This window comes from Apis dorsata, unplaced genomic scaffold, assembly GCF_000469605.1.
Source record: "Apis dorsata unplaced genomic scaffold, Apis dorsata 1.3 scaffold_317, whole genome shotgun sequence".
Lineage (NCBI taxonomy): Eukaryota > Metazoa > Arthropoda > Insecta > Hymenoptera > Apidae > Apis > Apis dorsata.
This window is the reverse complement of record NW_006263588.1, coordinates 106,856-125,276: the sequence shown is the minus strand read 5'-3', so window position 1 is coordinate 125,276 and position 18,421 is coordinate 106,856. Positions and strand designations below refer to the sequence as shown.

The window sequence follows — 18,421 nt, the reverse complement described above, 5'->3', positions numbered from 1 at the left end:
TGTTAATATTTTAATATATTTTTTTTAATAAGAATTCTTAATATTTAAATAACTTACCGAATAAAAATGCTGCAAATAAAACTATAGGAATCACACAGGCTAAGTCAATTAGGTAGCCGAACACTAAATTACCGACTAGTGCGCCTAATCGACCCATGGTGAGAGATAAAGCCGCAGCCATTACTCTAAAAATTAAATAATTTGTTTTCTGAAAGAAACATTGATGAAATAAAAATAAACTACTTCTTCAAATATAAATATATGTATATGATCTGCATACATACATGTATTATCGAAGAGGTTATAATTTTTTATAAAGAAACAATTTTAATATAAAGAATAAAATTTGTTTAAATAAAATTTCGTTATTTTATCATAATGCAATAAATATTTTAATTTTTTGAATATTTTATAAATTAAAATTTATTTAAAATTTTTTATAAAATAAAATTTAGATGGAAGAAAAAATAATTGAAAAAAATATCAAACAAAAATCTATAATTAAAAATTCCATACGAAAATATAAATTGATTGAGAAAAAATTGTAAATGAAATATCGTATACTTGATATATTTTTAAAATTTTATTCTTCATTTTCAATTTGTCTTTTTTATGAAAAATTTCAATAGTATATGAAACTACGCATGTATGTATACAATTTTCTTATGTAAACGTACGATCGATATTAATTTCAACCTGCGATATTATTAAACATAGAAATAATTTTTTTTCATACATTTTTTTAAATTATTGATTATATCCATCTTATCATAACAACGCAATTTCTATGAAATAAATTTTTTCCATTTTACAATCTATTCGATGGTATCATATATTAATTATTGGTATCTTATTTTATGCATCGCAACAAACTGACGTAACGATGCAATTAGATAAACTGTGAAATTATAAGATTAAAATTCGTGCAAATACATCGTTTACTGTTATACCATTGTTTTGTCCTCGGTTGTCATCAAGTAATTAGTTACAGAAATGGTTGTAAATCTTTTTGACAGTAGTATTTGCTTGTTTTCCTAATAAATAAATCAGACGATATTCTGAGTGATTTGCTTACCTGAGATTCGTCGGGAACATGTCGACGATTACGCAATAAACCAGTGAGATACCGAGAGATGTCAGAGCCTCGAACACGCAGGATAATATCAAATTTTGTGTCGAATTAACGACATAATAGAAGGCAATCGTTACTGCTCCAGAAACTAACAGTGACATAACTGAAATTTATATATACAGTTAATTTATATAAAATAAAATATCAGTATAACATTAATTTTGCAATGATTATTTTTTTATTTTTAATTTTTATTTTTTTTTTTTTGTCTATCAAATAGTACATTAGGATTTGTCATATTTTCATATTTGATATATCTTTTTATTTACATTTTGATAAAGATTTTGAAAAAATCCATTGATTTTCAAATATTTTCTTTTAGGTTATGGAATGTATTATTATATGAAAAAAAATCATTTTAAAATTGTACTCATTTATAAAAAGTTTAGAAAAAAAATGATTTATTATAATAATATTTATCAAACATGCACATTATAATTTAAAGAATTGCATATTATGTTTATATATATTATGATATACATACTCAAAAAGAACTTGGCACCAAGTTTGTGCACGAAAATCGGTAAAATAATGGAACCAGGTATACAGGCGAGTCCTATGTAAACCGTGTGAAGATAAACAGAAGGCGCTATTATGGTATCACATCCATAAGCGTCGATTTGAGTTCCATTATTGGACAAAGCAGATACTATACAAACCGATGTAGTTTTATTCGGATTTTCATGTTCAAATTGTTCGAATCTATAATTATCAAACAAAATTATTAATTATTTTTAATAATTTTTTCTTATTCAAAGAAAAATTAATATTTAAATTGATATTGATGAAATTTTATTTTTGAGAGAAAATTCAAAATTTTCTCTTATCAAAATACAATGTATTTTTTTTAATCTGTACTTTTTTAAAGTAATAATTATGAATTGTATCTTAAGAGATAGTTACTTTTTATTTTCTTTTTCTTTTTTTTTTTTGTTTTTTTTCTTTTGAGAAAGATACTGCATATAAACATGATGTACCTAGTGAATAATTCTGGGAACCAAACCATAAGAGTATAGTAACTACTGGTGAGACCAAATTGAATGCCACAAGCGAGTAGCGTATTTTTAAGGTACGGTTTCTTACAGAGAGCAGTTGTTAGATCTTTTACTTCTTTCAAAAGAACTTTTAAATCCTTTCTTTTGTGTAGTTTCAACGATCTCATGTTCTTTTCTTTGTTTTTCTCTTGCAACGATTTTACCTGAAGAAAAAATAAAAAATAAAAAATAAAAACATATGATTGAGATTTTTTATAAATTATGCAATACAGGATGTTAATATATATATATTAAAATAATAGTTGTGTATCTCATCTAACACACAATTTATTATTTTTATTATTAAAATTTATTAATAATAAGATTACATTTTTGTAAAATAATTATAAATTATCTTTATATAAATAATTACTATAATAAGTAATTATATTAATCATATGATTTTTAAAAAATTAATAATAAAAAGTTACACGATTATTATTCTGAATCATTCATATTCATACCTATAAAATATTTTTAAAAAGTTGATTCTAAAGACTGAAACAAATACAAAAATTACAAAAATATCAATTAAGATTTATTTATTAAATTATTTATAACTAATTGAATTTCATGTTAAACGAAATGAGAAAAACAGTAATTCTTGCACTTTATTTCTTCTTGCACATAAATTACATTAATAAATAAATCTCACAACCAACATTTTTGTATACCAACTTTTGTTAGATAGATCTCTAAACGTGACTTTTCAAAACTATTCCATAATTATATTAATACCCTGAATATATATGGAATATGAATTTTAAATTACCGGATAAGAGTCAGGATCCTCCCCAGTGTTCTGCGAATAGATCCATTTAAATACTTCGAGTGCTGCATCGGTTTCACCACATTCAAGAAGAAATTTCGGACTCTCTGGGAATGCGAACAGCCACAGGCCTAACATCAACGAGGGTAGAGCGCACAGCGCTACGAAGAGATTCCATGACTTAAAGTAAAACGTGTCCGTAAGATACATGAAGTTCATCGGTATAATCAGCCATGCGATCACTGGATAAAATAAATAAATTAATTAATTAATTAATTAATTGAATTAAATATGAAAAAAAATGCATATACGACATTTTAATCATGTCTTAAATCTGAATATTTTTTAATTTACCATAATTTGAATATCGAGGTTGCTAATACAAGAAATTAATTTAATTTTATTTCGATATTATATTATGATTATTTTATTGAATATATATATTTTTTTATTATATATTATTATTATTTTTTAATATCGCAAGAAAGGAAGTAGCATTTTGATAATTTTACATTAACAGTATCTTGACAAATATCAAAGTATCAATGGAGAGTTTAAAATTTCTTTTTTATCATTTTATCATAAGTATGAAAATGTAGTTCATTAAATAAATATTTTATATTAAATCGTAAAATAATAAAACTTACATGGTAATAGTATGACACCTACTGTCCAGAACATTTCCATCCAACAAAGACATTTTTCGCGATACTTTGTCGGCTGAAACTCCCCTAAATACGGAAAACAAATTCCCATAGCTCCTGTAACGCTGTATGTATAAAATAAAAATAGAAATAAAACGAAAAGAAAAATAAAAAAGATCTGAAGTAAAATAAAAAATGAAGATAATACATTATATATTATATGATATAGTCAATGGCAAAAGTTTTCTATTTTATAAGAAAATTTTTAATAATCTTTAATAATAATTTAATCCGAAAATTATAGTTTTGATGAAAATTTATACTTATGTATAGCATAATGAATTATATATAAAACAATTTTTTTCTAAAAGTTTTAATATTTTTTCATATTTCGGATAAAATTTACTGTAGAATACTTTTTTTCAATAGAACAATAGATTAAAAAATGAATGAATGTTTTATATATATTCACCTAATCAAATCTAACCAAAAGCAATCAAAACTTTAAATTAAATTAATTTGATCTTTATTCAATTATCCTTCAAAATGACAAAAAAGAAATTGTTCCATATATATAATCCATTATGCTTTACATATTTACAAAATTTTATTAAAAAAAAGAATTTTTTATAATTCTTGATAATAATATATAATTTGTAGTTTTTATGAAAAGCTTTTATGTAGCTTTTTTTATCACTGATTATATGAATATAAAAAATAATAAAGAGAAAATAAAAGAATACAAAGGAAAATATTTAATCACAATACTTACGCGAACCCGTTAAAGAAACGAAACACTAGAAAAATCCAAAAATATTGGACAAAAGAGGAAACGACACCTACAATGCCGTCCATTAATAAAGTGGCGATTAATACGACTTTTCTTCCTTTGATATCAGCCAGGCATCCCCATATATAGGAACCAACTACCATCCCTGTAAACAAATAAATAATGAAATAAATAATAATAACAATGAGAAAATATAAATTTTCAAAAATTTTTTTTTTTCAGAAATTTTTAATGCGTTTAAAAGTATTATATTTATAAAATTGTAAATTTTGTTATTTTGACTTTTTTAAATATTCAATTTTTTTAAGAAATCCAATGATTTATTAATAAAAGTTCCATGTAATAGATATTTGTATTTCTTTATTATGTTGTATTAAACAATGTATTTTCGAAGCATCAATGATAAAGATTCAAGTAGAAAAATATAACACGAGTCAGACATTTTCATTCACGAAGAGAGCTTATCTTTTAATAATTCATTATTGTTATATTAGATTTAATCAATGATTTAAGTGTTTTATTTTAAATAATAAAACATCTTTTTTTAAAAGAAGAATAATAAATTAATTATTATTGATAAACTTTTGTTTGATAAAAAAAATAAAATTAAAAAATTATAAGATTAATTAAAAAATATATATAGAAAAGAATCAAAAAATTATCTATGTTAAAAGATTTTTTTCTTAATTATTTAATTTTAAATTAATCATTATATTTAAATTTTTAATAAAATTTCTTGATACATCAATCGATTAAAAGATCTTTAAAAAAATCGAAATTGGACATTTGAATTTTTCAGAAAGTTAAAAAAAATAAAAAATAAAATTTTCTAAAAATTTTCTAAAAATTTTATTTTTTTCAGATCTGATTATTTTAATTTTTTGTAAATTATATTTAATATCTACAAGTCAAATATCAAAAGTGAACTGAATTGACTGAAATTCGATGGTTAAGTGAAACAAAAAATAACATTAAATCAAGAGGAAGAAAACAAAGTTCTAATGTACATGAATATTGACTTTATAAATAATATAATAACTTATAAATTTTCGAAAATCATTATCAGCAGAAAGTTTCATCAAATCCAAAATTTATAGTACTATTGAATCTTAGAAAGTGATTCATGACTCCGAAACTATAATCACCGCTAATTAATTGATCATTCGGGATTCAGGTAGATAAAACAATTCCGAAAAATAGATTATCTCTAAAATAGCAATATCATAATCGACCCTGTCATAAATCTGACGTTACTCGATGATAGACGATATGTTTGTTCAAGTTCGGTTGGCGGCACATACTCATCACTACTGTCATGGCGCCACTAATCTACGCGCTTCGTGATTGATGTTTTTTATTAATAACTCGTTAACAAAGCCGTGTCGAGAATTTTTGCAAAAGAAAATATTGTTTGAAATTAGCTCAAAAAATTCCAATAAATCGATGTTCCCATATTTCAAACATCTTATATAACTTTCAACCAGAAATAAGCAACATTTTAATAGTTGAATATTTTAAAGAATAAAAATACCTCAATAAGTTATTTCAATAATTTATTATTCAAAGCATCTAAATAATTTTGCAGATAATTGACAAACAAAGATTATAAAATATAACAGATTAATTATAATACAAATAATTTTTTATCCAAGTATTTTGAATAAAGTTATTTAATTTTATTTTATTCGAAATTTTTAACTAGTTACTTTTTCCATAAGTTAATGCCCCTAATTTAGCAATTTTAGTGAATACTCACCCAACATTGGCGATGCCGTTAACCACCCTTTCGCGGTGGAATCCATTTCCAAGTCGCATTGCGCTGCCGGTAACACGAAGGAGAGTATCGTGACTCCGATGGCGGTGTCCATGTAAATTAATCCGCAGATTGTCAACAGCATATAATGAAATTTGCCGAATCCTTGACGTGAGAAAAATACGATTCGTTAAATATTTAACGCGATCTTCTTAAGAATCATTTCGAAGTAAATAAGAAAGAAAAGATTTATAAGTGCTAGCAATTAAGAAATTATTTGATGTTTGATTCACGTTGTAAGCCTTCGTCAAATCTTTCGAGAGTCAACAATTATTCGTTGCAAATTTTTTTTTTTTTTTTCACCGATTAAAGAAATTTTTTGTTTGATGAAAAAAAAAAAAAAACAATTTGCAACGAATAATTGTTGACTCTCGAAAGATTTGGCGAAGGCTTACAACGCGAATCAAACATCAAATAATTTCTTAATTGCTAGCACTTGTAAATCTTTTCTTTCTTATTTACTTCGAAATGATTCTTAAGAAGATAGCGTTAAATATTTAACGCTATCTTCTTAAGAATCATTTCGAAGTAAATAAGAAAGAAAAGATTTATAAGTGCTAGCAATTAAGAAATTTTTTGGAGTTTGATTCACCTTGGGAGCCTTCGTCAAATCTTTCGAGAGTCAACAATTATTCGTTGCAAATTTTTTTTTTTTTTTTATTCCATCACAAACGAATTGCATTCATCGCGTAGAAAAGATAAAATCATGTTGTTTGCTTCCCTTGTCTCGACAAATTTACAATTTTTTTTCCTCGACTCGAATAATTTTAAAATTATATTTATACATATGTCTGGATTGAAATAGTTGGCAGATTTTCTAAATTTAGACGGAGATTAAATTTTTTGGCATCAATGATAACGCTTTTTAAAAGATTCCTATCCAATTTGATCAATATATGATAATTTTGAATTCGATAATTTTAATCCATTAAAGTATTTACTTTTCTAAGATCATTATAGAATTTTATAAATTTTTCCATTTATCTCCAATCGATTTAATCCAAGTATATTTTTTTAAGATGTACAAATATAATTTTTGATTAATTCATGCTTTGAAATTTTCTTTCATGATCTTCAAATCAAATGATATTGCCATAAAATGCATTAATTTCTAATTTTTTTAATTGACAGGAATATTTTTCTTCCCTTCTAATTAAAAATAGTAATTAATATTCATCGTAGTTATGGTAAGATAATTAGATCAAAATTAAATACGTAATCGTGGAGTGAGTCAGCATATCAATAAAATATGCGAATTTTATACTCGATAAGAAAGCATTGTAAATAAAACACTGTTCTTGATCTTCAGTGTTCTATATCTATGATTCGTGTTTTATGATCTTATTATTCAAATACTCACACAATTTCATACGAATTGTTATCGTGACTAAACTAATTTTAAAGAAGAAAAACTTTGAACTTGGTTGAAATTAGCTTGCCCAGTAAAATTCCATTTGTTTGAACTTTATTTATTGGATTAAAAAAATAGCTTGAATCTTTCCTTTAATACTTTAAATGATCATAATTAAAATATAATCAAAATATAATAAAAATAATAAAAGATAGAATAAATATAAAATATCAATATAACGCTAATCATATTTCTATCTAGTGATGATTATTTTAATGACGAATAATAACGTTAATTTTGTCGAGAATACTTGAATTTTTTAAGTCAATTGTAAAAAAAAAAGATTTGAAAATATAAGGAAGTAATATAAGAATTTATTAAATTTTGAAACATATAAAAAATAATAAAAAATTTTCAGATATTAAATTAAAAAATAAAATTAATTTAATTAATTTAATATAATAAAATATATTGAATTAAAATAAGAAAAATTAAATGAAAATATAGAAATAAATGTAATATATTTTTAATTAATTTACAATGAATTAATTTGGAACCGACTCGAAATCAAGATAAAAATCTCTTCTCACAAATCATACGATACGACGATGATCAATCGACATTCCAAAATAGAAAAATTGTCGAAGAAATCATGTAAACAGAATTATTTTTATAAATATGATCGATTAAAGATATTTCAATCAATCTTTTCTTTTTTTTTATCCCGATAAAATTTTTGACAATTTTCTCGATAAATCGAATATCTCGTATCTTCTATTTAATCAGTTAAAGAAATTATAAATTTACCTGTTACGGTGATTGCATGCTCGAAATCGGCACCTCCGTCTGCCAAGAAGTCGAGCCCTGTTGAAGAGAATAAGATTTATTAGCATTTTAAAATATTGATTTTCCCCTTTTCTTTTTTTTTCCTATTTTTGAAAGGAGAGATAATATATTAATGTATCGATTTTATTATTATCGATTAATAAATAGAATTTTTGACGTTAAATGATTAATCGAATAATCGATATTTTTATTATTATTAATAATATTATTAAATTTGGTAGATGATGAAGTAGTCATGTAAATTAATAGTACGATATTATGAATTATTTTGTAATGTGATTATTTGTTCATGAAATTTATTCTGTCTGCATTTCGTTTCCTCCAATGCAAACTTCAATCGCCAATAACTTAACAAACAATCCTCAACCGACATTTTTCTATACTTTCTTCAAATTCCTCCAAATATATATCATATAAATCGTCATCATCATAGCCAAATCCTATATATTCAAGACGATCTCGAAAACTCGAACCTACCCATGATTAACGATTACGTTGTGAAGATCTACGTCGGTCTCTCGAGAAGTGATGAAGTCAGGTAGTGTCGGTGGTGAGAAACCGAGAATCTGGAGGACCCCGGTCGCCAAAACGCAGCACTGTCTGTTCCTCGTGCGTGTTCCACGGTTTTGTCCTCGTCCGCAACCACCGTACGCTACGTTCATTGGTAAACACTCGGTGGTATTCGATCGCCGTCTTTATCGCCCAAGCGAATATCGACGATGATTTTCCACCGAGGGATCCTTGTTCCTTCGCGGAATCCTTCTCCTTCCTCCTCTTTTTCTTCTTCTTCTTCTTCTTCTTCTTCTTCTTCACCCCTTCTTCACTCGATTACGAAATCTCGTCCGATTACGTCGACCTTAATCGAACTAGATTCCTTGAATTCTGGCTGAAAGGATTTTTTCTTTCTTTCTTTCTTTCTTTTTTTTTTTTTTTTTTTTTTTTTTTGAGATTCTCTTCCTTTCAAAGTTAATCTCTTCCTTCCGACGACAATTCTATTATTCCGGTTGGTGAATCGTATCTGGAATAATAATAATAATAATAATAATAATAATAATAATAATGTTCGATGTCACTTTTTTTTCTTTCTCGAATTGGTCAAGTCAAACACGATGCTCCTAGGAGAGGAGAGCGACTGATTAAAAAATTGATTGTCGCCTCGACATATATCTCCTCTCTTTTAGGTGGTTGGTTGTTCTCCTAGCTGTAGATAAGATATAAGTCTTCCTCTGTCTCCCTCTTTCTTTCTTACCTGCCTGATTATAGCGGACGATCAGATCAGATATTATTATTCATTGTTTTGTACGATGTGTGTATTTTTGTGCATTTACGAGGGATTCTGAAAGGATATAGATGAGTGCAGATAAAATTGAGGATGAGACATTAAATTTTGATTAAATTTTGCGTGGAAATAATAAGCGGAAATTTGTTGTTCTTGTATGGAATTTTTTTTTGTATATTGTTACTTATAAGAGTATCATATTTATCTTCTCCTTGCCAAATCTTTTTTTTAATACACAAAATATTGAATGCTTTAGAAGCCAGGAAAACTGAAGAAAAATGAATCCATGTTATTTTTGTTATTTTTATCATTGTGTTAATATTTAAATTTTCGTCAATGTCTCTTAATTATTTTATACATTTATTATTTTATACATTTGATATAAATATATTTTGATTGAAAAATAAAATTTTAAACAATTACGATGAGTTTTAAAAAATTAAAAAAAAAAAAATTACTTTTTAAAAACGAAGATTATTTTAAATTTATTCTTATCTAAATTTCGAATAAAACGAATAATTGAATTTTTCGTTTCTTTCTTCATAGTTGGTTTTAATGTTAAAATAAATATTTTGGATATTAAAAAAAAAAAAAGAAAAAAGAAAAGAAGAAAGAGAAAGATATTATTACAAATTCCTGTCCTGTAGATAGAGGCTTTATGCACGTATGGTACAAGTATGAGTAAATCGTACGTGTTAAGATGTGTTTTGCAATTGGCCCTGTCACGATACGATCTAAACTCGATAACGCAGTTAAAACAGCAGGTATCACGGGATTTCTAATTGCTTTAGATTACTTTGATTAAAATACGTTGGTTTACCGATGCTTATTTCATTATGCACCGATATCAACGACACATTTATCCGAAATTGAAAACAGTTTCTCCGTTATACCGATCTATATATAATATTTCTCAAGAATTTTCTCAAATTTCACAAAACTATCTTTTTTTTTTCTAGTTCTAAGATTTTTTTATACGAAACATTATGACTCATTTTAATGACAAAGATATTGCTAGAATTGCTTGCTCTTGTGAAACATTGTAAAATGTTTTATCCAATTTATTGGAATAATATTGATTGAATTAATTTTTATAATGACTTTTATTTATTATCAAAGAATTTATTCATTCATTTATATATAGAAAATGAATGAATTTTTATCGATAATAAATTCATTTATTTATACATTCAATATTTAAGAAATATTTTCCAATTGGAGATATTAAACATAAGATGATCATTTAGAATGCTCATTAAAATCTTTGTGTAATTACTGTAAGAATACATTTGTATTTTATAATCATGTGAGCTTCCAATAGACGCGTAACTAAATTTTACAATTTCAAGAGTTTTAAGAAAATATGATTTAAATGTGTGTATTTTAGAGTTATCTACAAAGTTTACTCGAAATTCAGATCGCACGATGTCAAATGCATTTTATGCAATCTTACAAATAACTTTTGAAGGCCAAGATCTAAACTGCTTCTATAATGTTCTCTTTAATGATTTAACATTTCGATTATAACCTAATTGCTTCCATCTCTTTGTATCTCGATCTATTTTCATTTCTTACGATTCCTCTTGTGATATATGTTGTAATAATTGTAATTTATGCGTATCTTATTTTGGACAATCAGGATTGCAAATCTTAAAGATGACTTGCTGATGAAGACAACAGAGTAACAGTTTATTAATCGTGTCATTAATCAAATCAAATTGTTTGAGAAATTCTCGTGTCAACACGAAATATTCACAAATTTTCATAATCATTAAGAAATATCTTTTCCTAATCTGAAAGTTCTTTTCGATTTTTCTTAATTAATATCTAATTATATCTATTCCAGGTATATGTAAGTCGAAACTTTTACTTACTTTTTTGCCCATAATTATTATCGAGATAATAACTTGAATCGTAAGAACGAGATTTTTCTTTTCAAATTGTCTTGATTTCTTGATATCAGTTTGATTATCCATTGTATAACTTCTAGAGATTTCGACACGTGAAACGAAGCTGACAATGTGCTCTTCAACCGTATTTACGATAGTAAAGAGCTAAGCAACATTTTCAGGACTGTATGCACCGTGTCCAAACAATGAGTATCGCAATAGCTAAACAGAATATTTACATGAGATTCCGTTAAGTAAGGTAACATGTTTATCGCGTAATACATTGTACATATGTCATACTTGGAAACTCTATCTGCAATTTATTTTGTAACAATTTAATCTTCCAGAAATGAATAATCTCTTTTATTGCGATTGCTTACTTGATATTTATAATATTTGGTACATTGTTTCAAAAGGAAATTTTGATCATCCCTATTAATTTTTCACGATGTGTCTTCCAAACAAGATTCCTTGATATCTTCTATTTAAATTAAAAGGATTATTCTGCTTTTCCAATTACGACTTTTCTTTCTTAATCTTATGATCCTCCATTCCTTTGTACAAAAGAAAAATTAAAAAATTAGCAAGGATGAATGAACATATTTTCAAAATATTTAATTGTCACTTTTTAACAAACAACGAACGATGATTAAAATTTTCTGAAGATCAGAAAAGTGATCTTAACAATCTAACCACTTAACCTAACTTACTAATGCTAAAATGGTACGTTTTACTTGCCAGTAATATTATATTCTTCTGAAGAATTCAAGAAGATGACTTTGAAAATGTACGTGAAGATCAAGGTCATTTAAAGTTTTAACACAATATTTATTTTAGTACAAATTTATTACCACGAAATGATTAATAATACTACCTTTGAATTGAGTAATAGGGAGAAAAAGTCACTAGGATATCCTTACAAAATGTATTAATGGAACAAAATAAATTTAAATTAAGCTAAAAATCATTATATCATAATGTAGTAATCATTGATCTATATAAATAAATATACAAACAATAATATTTTAGATAAATATTATTCCATAAAATATTGATTTTGCAACTCTCTTGTCTCTTTAATTTTATTATAAATTTTTCGAAAAACTCGATACAATGTTCGATAAAATTTACTCGTTAATTTTTATAAATTAAATTAATGAGTATGAAACAACATATTGCAAAAAAGATTGTACGTAATAAATCGATAAGAATACAGATATACATATTACCAATATACATATAAATTATTTTTACTTTTTTAAGTAGTATAAATTCTTCTTTTATTGTCTTAAAACTTAAGAATTATTAGTAAGTAATTTTTAACGTAAATATCGCGATTTAAATTAATTATTGTAATTAAGATAATTATAAAGCTATTTGTTAATATTATCCACTCTTTGTGAACATATCTTTTTATGTTCTTTGGGCAAATTGGATTTTTTATATTCAAATCTAATTTGTATTGTGTCTGAAAAAATTTTTCGATATTCATCAATATGAATTTATAACGTTATAAGTATTTATTTATATTTTTATTATTATTATTATATTATTATTATATTAATTATTATTATATTATTATTATTTTAATTTTATTAAAATATTTCTTTTGATAAAAATTGAAAAGAAATGATTATAACATCGAACAATATTGCCCATTTTTAATTGTATACCATTTGTTATTCTATTACATGAACTTTATCCTCCAATAATTAAAAATGTTCGAAAAGAAAATTTAATAAAAGTGAAATTGTTGTTTTTTTGATTTTAAAAGAAAGAGAAACAATGGATAAAGTTAAACATGCAACATTATTGGCAAAGAGAAGAAAAATATTTAGTCGTATATCATATTATTTTAAGTCCAATTGACCTAGACGAGATAACTATTTGAAAGATAAAATCAGTCGAGGCGTAAACCCGTGTCATCAAATTAATTAGACGTAAACACGCTTATCAAATGAATAGATCGAATAACAACGAAAACTTTCGTGATCTAACTCTGAATGAACGATCTAAGAAAGTTTTATCAAATGTGTCTATAAACGAGTTATCTGTAAAATAATATAGATTAAGTATGGAGATTGACGTGTGAGCAAATTGAATTAGAATGGAATTACAAATAGAGTCAGTGTTGATGAAGCTCGAGATTAGACTTAATTAAGAAATAATCCTGGATTTTTACCTGGGATTTAAAACGGAGAAACTTTGATTAAAAGATTAAGTGATGGTGTATATAAATACATTGAAAAATTTATTTCCAAATACAATTTAAATCAATCTGATCTTGATTAATTTGATTCAATAGATCATAATTTAATTCGACTATCTTATTTCAAATTTATTAAATTTAATTTCGATAATTCAACATAACAACTTTAATCGAATCGATTTTTAACAATGCGACTTAGATCAACTCAATCAGATTCAATTTTTAACTTGATTTGGATCAACATAATTTAATTTGAACATAGCTTGAATCACTTCTCAAGATAAATTCTACTTTACACAATATAATACAACTTAACTCTATTAAATGATTTTTAACTCATTTAAATGAGCGATCTTAATTTGATCAATTTTAAATTTATACGCGCTTGAACTTAATTTAACCTAACCCGAACTATTTTCTACTTAATTTATTTCAAACTTATTTCAGAAATTACCGCTCCGAAACTGATTTGAATGCAGATCGTTTACGTTCCAAGAATTCGAATTAACTCGAATTACTTTCCGTCAATTATTTAAATAACCTTCGAAAAAGTTAATACAGAATTAATCAAGTCTCGATATTGTATGCATTTTCCAGAAACACACCATAAATAAATTAATTCAGTTTATTTATTTATTTTGTTTTTCACTAACGTGCAAACGAAACAATATCACCAGACTTATCACTAATCACTGTCAATATATTATAAAAAATCGTGAAAAAAATAGCAACTTGCGCGATTCAATAAGGATTATAAATCATAAATAAATTAAAGCAAAAATTAAAGAAGCAATGTTATCGTTTTTTCGTAATGTACAATATCATCAATTTTAATAAAATGTATCAATTTTTTTTTTGGAAATATTCTACTTTTTTTTTTTCAGCAAGATTCGTTACGCTCTGACGAATTTGAGGGATTAATTTTATATTTTAGATAGAGATTATTATTATTGTTATTGTGACAGAAAGAATTATGTCGATAAAATCCTCATATTTGGAGTGATTTATCTTGGTTTTGTTATCCAAACCGAATATCTCTAATGAGTAGATCGAAAAGTATGTTTCAGAAGGTCGTTGGCTGAGGAATGAGTTTGTCAAGTTTGTTGCTATTTTTATGAAATTTTCAATTTGTGGAAATGGAATAATCGAAACAATCAAGATATTAATTGAGCGACAATGAATGAATAATTATTTGTTTGTTATTTTTTTTTTTTTTATATATCTTGCTTCGATATTGGAATCATTGATTGATGATTGCAAATTATTTTCTAATTTTTTATTTTTTTCCCCGCAAATAATTACTTCGTATTATACATAGGAAAAAAAAAAATAAAACAAAGAGGAGAATAAAATATATCGATCAAAATTACAATATTTTATTTAATTCAAATAATGAAAATCTAATTAAACGATTCAAGTTTCAAAATGTTTTCCTACACGTTAGAGAAGAATAAAAGAACAAAAACTAAAATTTACGATGTAATAAAATTTTTATAAATTTTTACACATTATTATTTTTTTACAATTCTAAAGAAAAGAATAATATAAAAATATTAATGAACAACAAATTTTTTTATATTATAAAAAAAGAGGAGAAAAGATATTAAAAAATAAATTTCTAGTAAAAATATTAATTATTGATTAATAATTAATATTTTTATTAAATAAAAATATTTAAAATATTTGAAAATCACAAAAGAAAAAGTATCAAAATGAAAAATAATTTTCATTTCATATACATTGATACAACAAAATTGATATCCTGATAGAATCTTCTTTGATTTGTTGTTATTATTCATAGCTTTTTATCCTAAAATGATAATTTTTTTTCGTAATAATCCGACAATATCCGATATTTAATCCAAATTAAGATTAAACGTCAGAAAACGTCTCGATCATCATTATCAATAAACAAGTGAATGAAAACTGTGGCTATTTTACTCGGATTTACTAGCCAAGAATTAAATGTTATATAATCAGGATGGCGTTTTCGATGACTGCTTTATGAGACATGTGCACAATGTTGTTGTCGTGTTATTAAAATTAATTCAAACATTAAATCACAGAGTTATTATGATTTTTGTGATACGAGATATATAAAAATAAAGAAAATTTATAAAATATAATTGAATTGGTGTTATTAACATTTTTTTCATAAATATTTCCATTCATAAAAATGTTTTCATTAAATTATCTTATTATTGTGGAAAATATCTTTTAAATCAAAAATCTAACTTCATAAAGATAAAATAATTTATCCATATGATCCATTATTTAATTTTCTAAGTTACTTTATAAATTATTTTGTTATTAATAATTTAAATTAATAGTTAAATCATATATACATAATTCTTGTCAAAATTATTAAAAATATTTAAAATTATTAAAAAATAATACAAAATGTCAAAATCTTTGTTCATACCAAAAATATACATAAAACTTTAATTTATATAAATTATTTTATCTAATTAATTTAAATTCTAATAAATTTAAATTCTGTATATATAATAATAAAATATAGAAACGTATATTTATTTTCTCACCAAATTTCAAACAAACTTGTTTAAAACAAAGCACAAATAAAATCAACTATCAACAATGATCAAAAACAGATTGAAAAATTTACAAATTCACAATAAATTTCATCGATCAAATTTTCAATATAAATACATATTTTATATAGTTTCTATCATTTTAACAAAAACCTCAGAAAAACGTTCATTTACACCACTTTCTTAAACTTTCAATCAATCAAAAATAAAATTCCTCCAATATATTAAAACACATATTAAATCAAACTCACACGAATTCAAATGAAATTAATTTACCGATATAATCGACCAATCACTTTTCTCCTTTCGTAAGAAAAAAAAGAAAGATCTTTTTAATATATTCGAACGAAAATAATAAAAAGAAAAAACGAGACGTACAGTAGAAGTCTGTGTCGGGCATAAAGCGAAACTAAAGCGTGTAAATCGCGAATCGACAAGGCACAGCCTGTAATTTTCCTTAAGTTCGCATATCGTGCACACGCGCGCGCGTGTTATGTTGGCACGCGATCGGTGGATTCGCGCCAAATATTCGATCGCCGTCTTAATATTTCCGCCATCGATGCGCCATAGTAATCGTCAATTGCTATCGTCCGATTTTGTCATTTTCACGAGAATCATTAAAAAAGTATGAAAAAAAGAAAAAAGAGAAAAAGAGAAAGAAAAAGATCGATATATCGCAATATAGAGATGTAGGATAAATCGAGATGAAAGAATCGTTTCCGTTAAAATGGCCGCAGTCCAACTGTTTCAATTCACCGCTTATACTTCGTTTCAATGTCAACAATGTTGAATAGGCTTACACATAACCGTAAAATATAAGCCACGAAAATAGAGCAAATTTTTAAGTGAAGTTTGTTTTTTGAGGTTAAGAGAATCGCGAAAATTTTCACTGATTGAAAATTGAAGATTGATAGAAGTGTTTCATAATGAAAAAAAATTGCAATTGTGAAATTTTATTATGTGTGAAAAATGTTTTTGTAGTGTAAGATTTGTTGATAATATTTATATTATAGATTTTTAAGCATTTAACGTAGGTAAGTGTACATTTCAAATGGCAAGAAGAAAGGAAAAGTTATTTTAATTATTATTTTAATAAAATATAATAATTGATTGACAGTGTTTTATAATATAATATTTTGTATTGTGTATTTCAAATCGTATGAAATTTCCGTATATTTCTGATGTTCGTGTCATATTTGATTAAAATAGTAAATATCGATAAAATATCTATTGTTTGTATTTTTCATAATCCTTCCTTTTTAAGAAGAAAGAGTCATAAAAATCATTTTTCATAAATTTCTAATTTTTCATAAAATTTTTAAGCTTTATTATTCAGATCCATAATTCAAAAGAATCCAAATATTCAAAAAGCAAATAAATTTTTATAAATATATGATTCTTCTTTTCGAAGTAGAATAACCTTAAATTGTATAGATATTAGAAATATTGTATGTATATTAGAAAATAACATTTGTATTAATCATCACTTTTCTATATTACACAATTTATGTATAGAAACAACAATTTTATATTTATCTACTTCAACGATTCTGGCAATGAACTGTACAAGTATATATATGTATATAAATACATATATATGCGAAATTTTTAATTCAAATATGTCTGAAATTTCAAATTAAAAAAAATATCTTTGCCTTTAGCCAAACTATTCAAATTAACTATTTAATATGTAAATAAAATAACTTAATATTAAAAATATAGTTCAAATACTGGCCTACGATATTGCTATTGAATTATGCTATTGTTTTTTTTTTTAATATTCAAATAATTTATATTTTCTCATAAGATAAGAAATATTTAAACTATTAATACAATTTTATTGACACGAAATAAATAGAAATATTATTTTAAATTTTTAAATTAATGAATAATAATATTAAATTAATAAATAATGAAGAATCATAGTGATAATCTTTTAGAATATAATAATATAATTAGATATATTAGAATAAAAATCATATTAAAAATCAATTAAGACTAATAAATTTATAAAACAAGTTCTGACCCATAAATTGAGAACCACTAACCTAGATAAATTTCATTGTCAGTATCGTTTAATAAATTAATAGATATATATATTCTTAAGTTATTC

The 18,421-nt window shown here is 24.5% G+C and overlaps 1 protein-coding gene across 2 annotated transcripts in view; it reads right to left on the bottom strand.

Annotated features, from left to right (window-relative positions):
- The window catches only part of LOC102673071 (synaptic vesicle glycoprotein 2B-like), a 17,781-nt gene extending 1,067 nt beyond the window's left edge, over positions 1-16,714 (bottom strand). Inside the window, exons 1-11 of one of the 2 annotated variants that reach the window (XM_006617600.2) lie at positions 16,585-16,714; positions 8,857-9,397; positions 8,341-8,397; positions 6,126-6,287; positions 4,352-4,514; positions 3,583-3,704; positions 2,939-3,177; positions 2,110-2,330; positions 1,617-1,834; positions 1,076-1,235; positions 58-185 (exon numbers count right to left, since the gene is read on the bottom strand). In XM_006617600.2, coding sequence (XP_006617663.1) covers positions 58-185; positions 1,076-1,235; positions 1,617-1,834; positions 2,110-2,330; positions 2,939-3,177; positions 3,583-3,704; positions 4,352-4,514; positions 6,126-6,287; positions 8,341-8,397; positions 8,857-8,860 — 1,474 coding nt within the window. In that variant the 5' untranslated portion in view covers positions 8,861-9,397; positions 16,585-16,714. Of the gene's footprint in view, positions 1-57; positions 209-1,075; positions 1,236-1,616; positions 1,835-2,109; positions 2,331-2,938; positions 3,178-3,582; positions 3,705-4,351; positions 4,515-6,125; positions 6,288-8,340; positions 8,398-8,856; positions 9,398-16,584 lie in introns of those variants that run through there. The other variant, XR_004150785.1, reaches the window with a different exon arrangement.
- Positions 16,715-18,421: the final 1,707 nt, after the last annotated feature.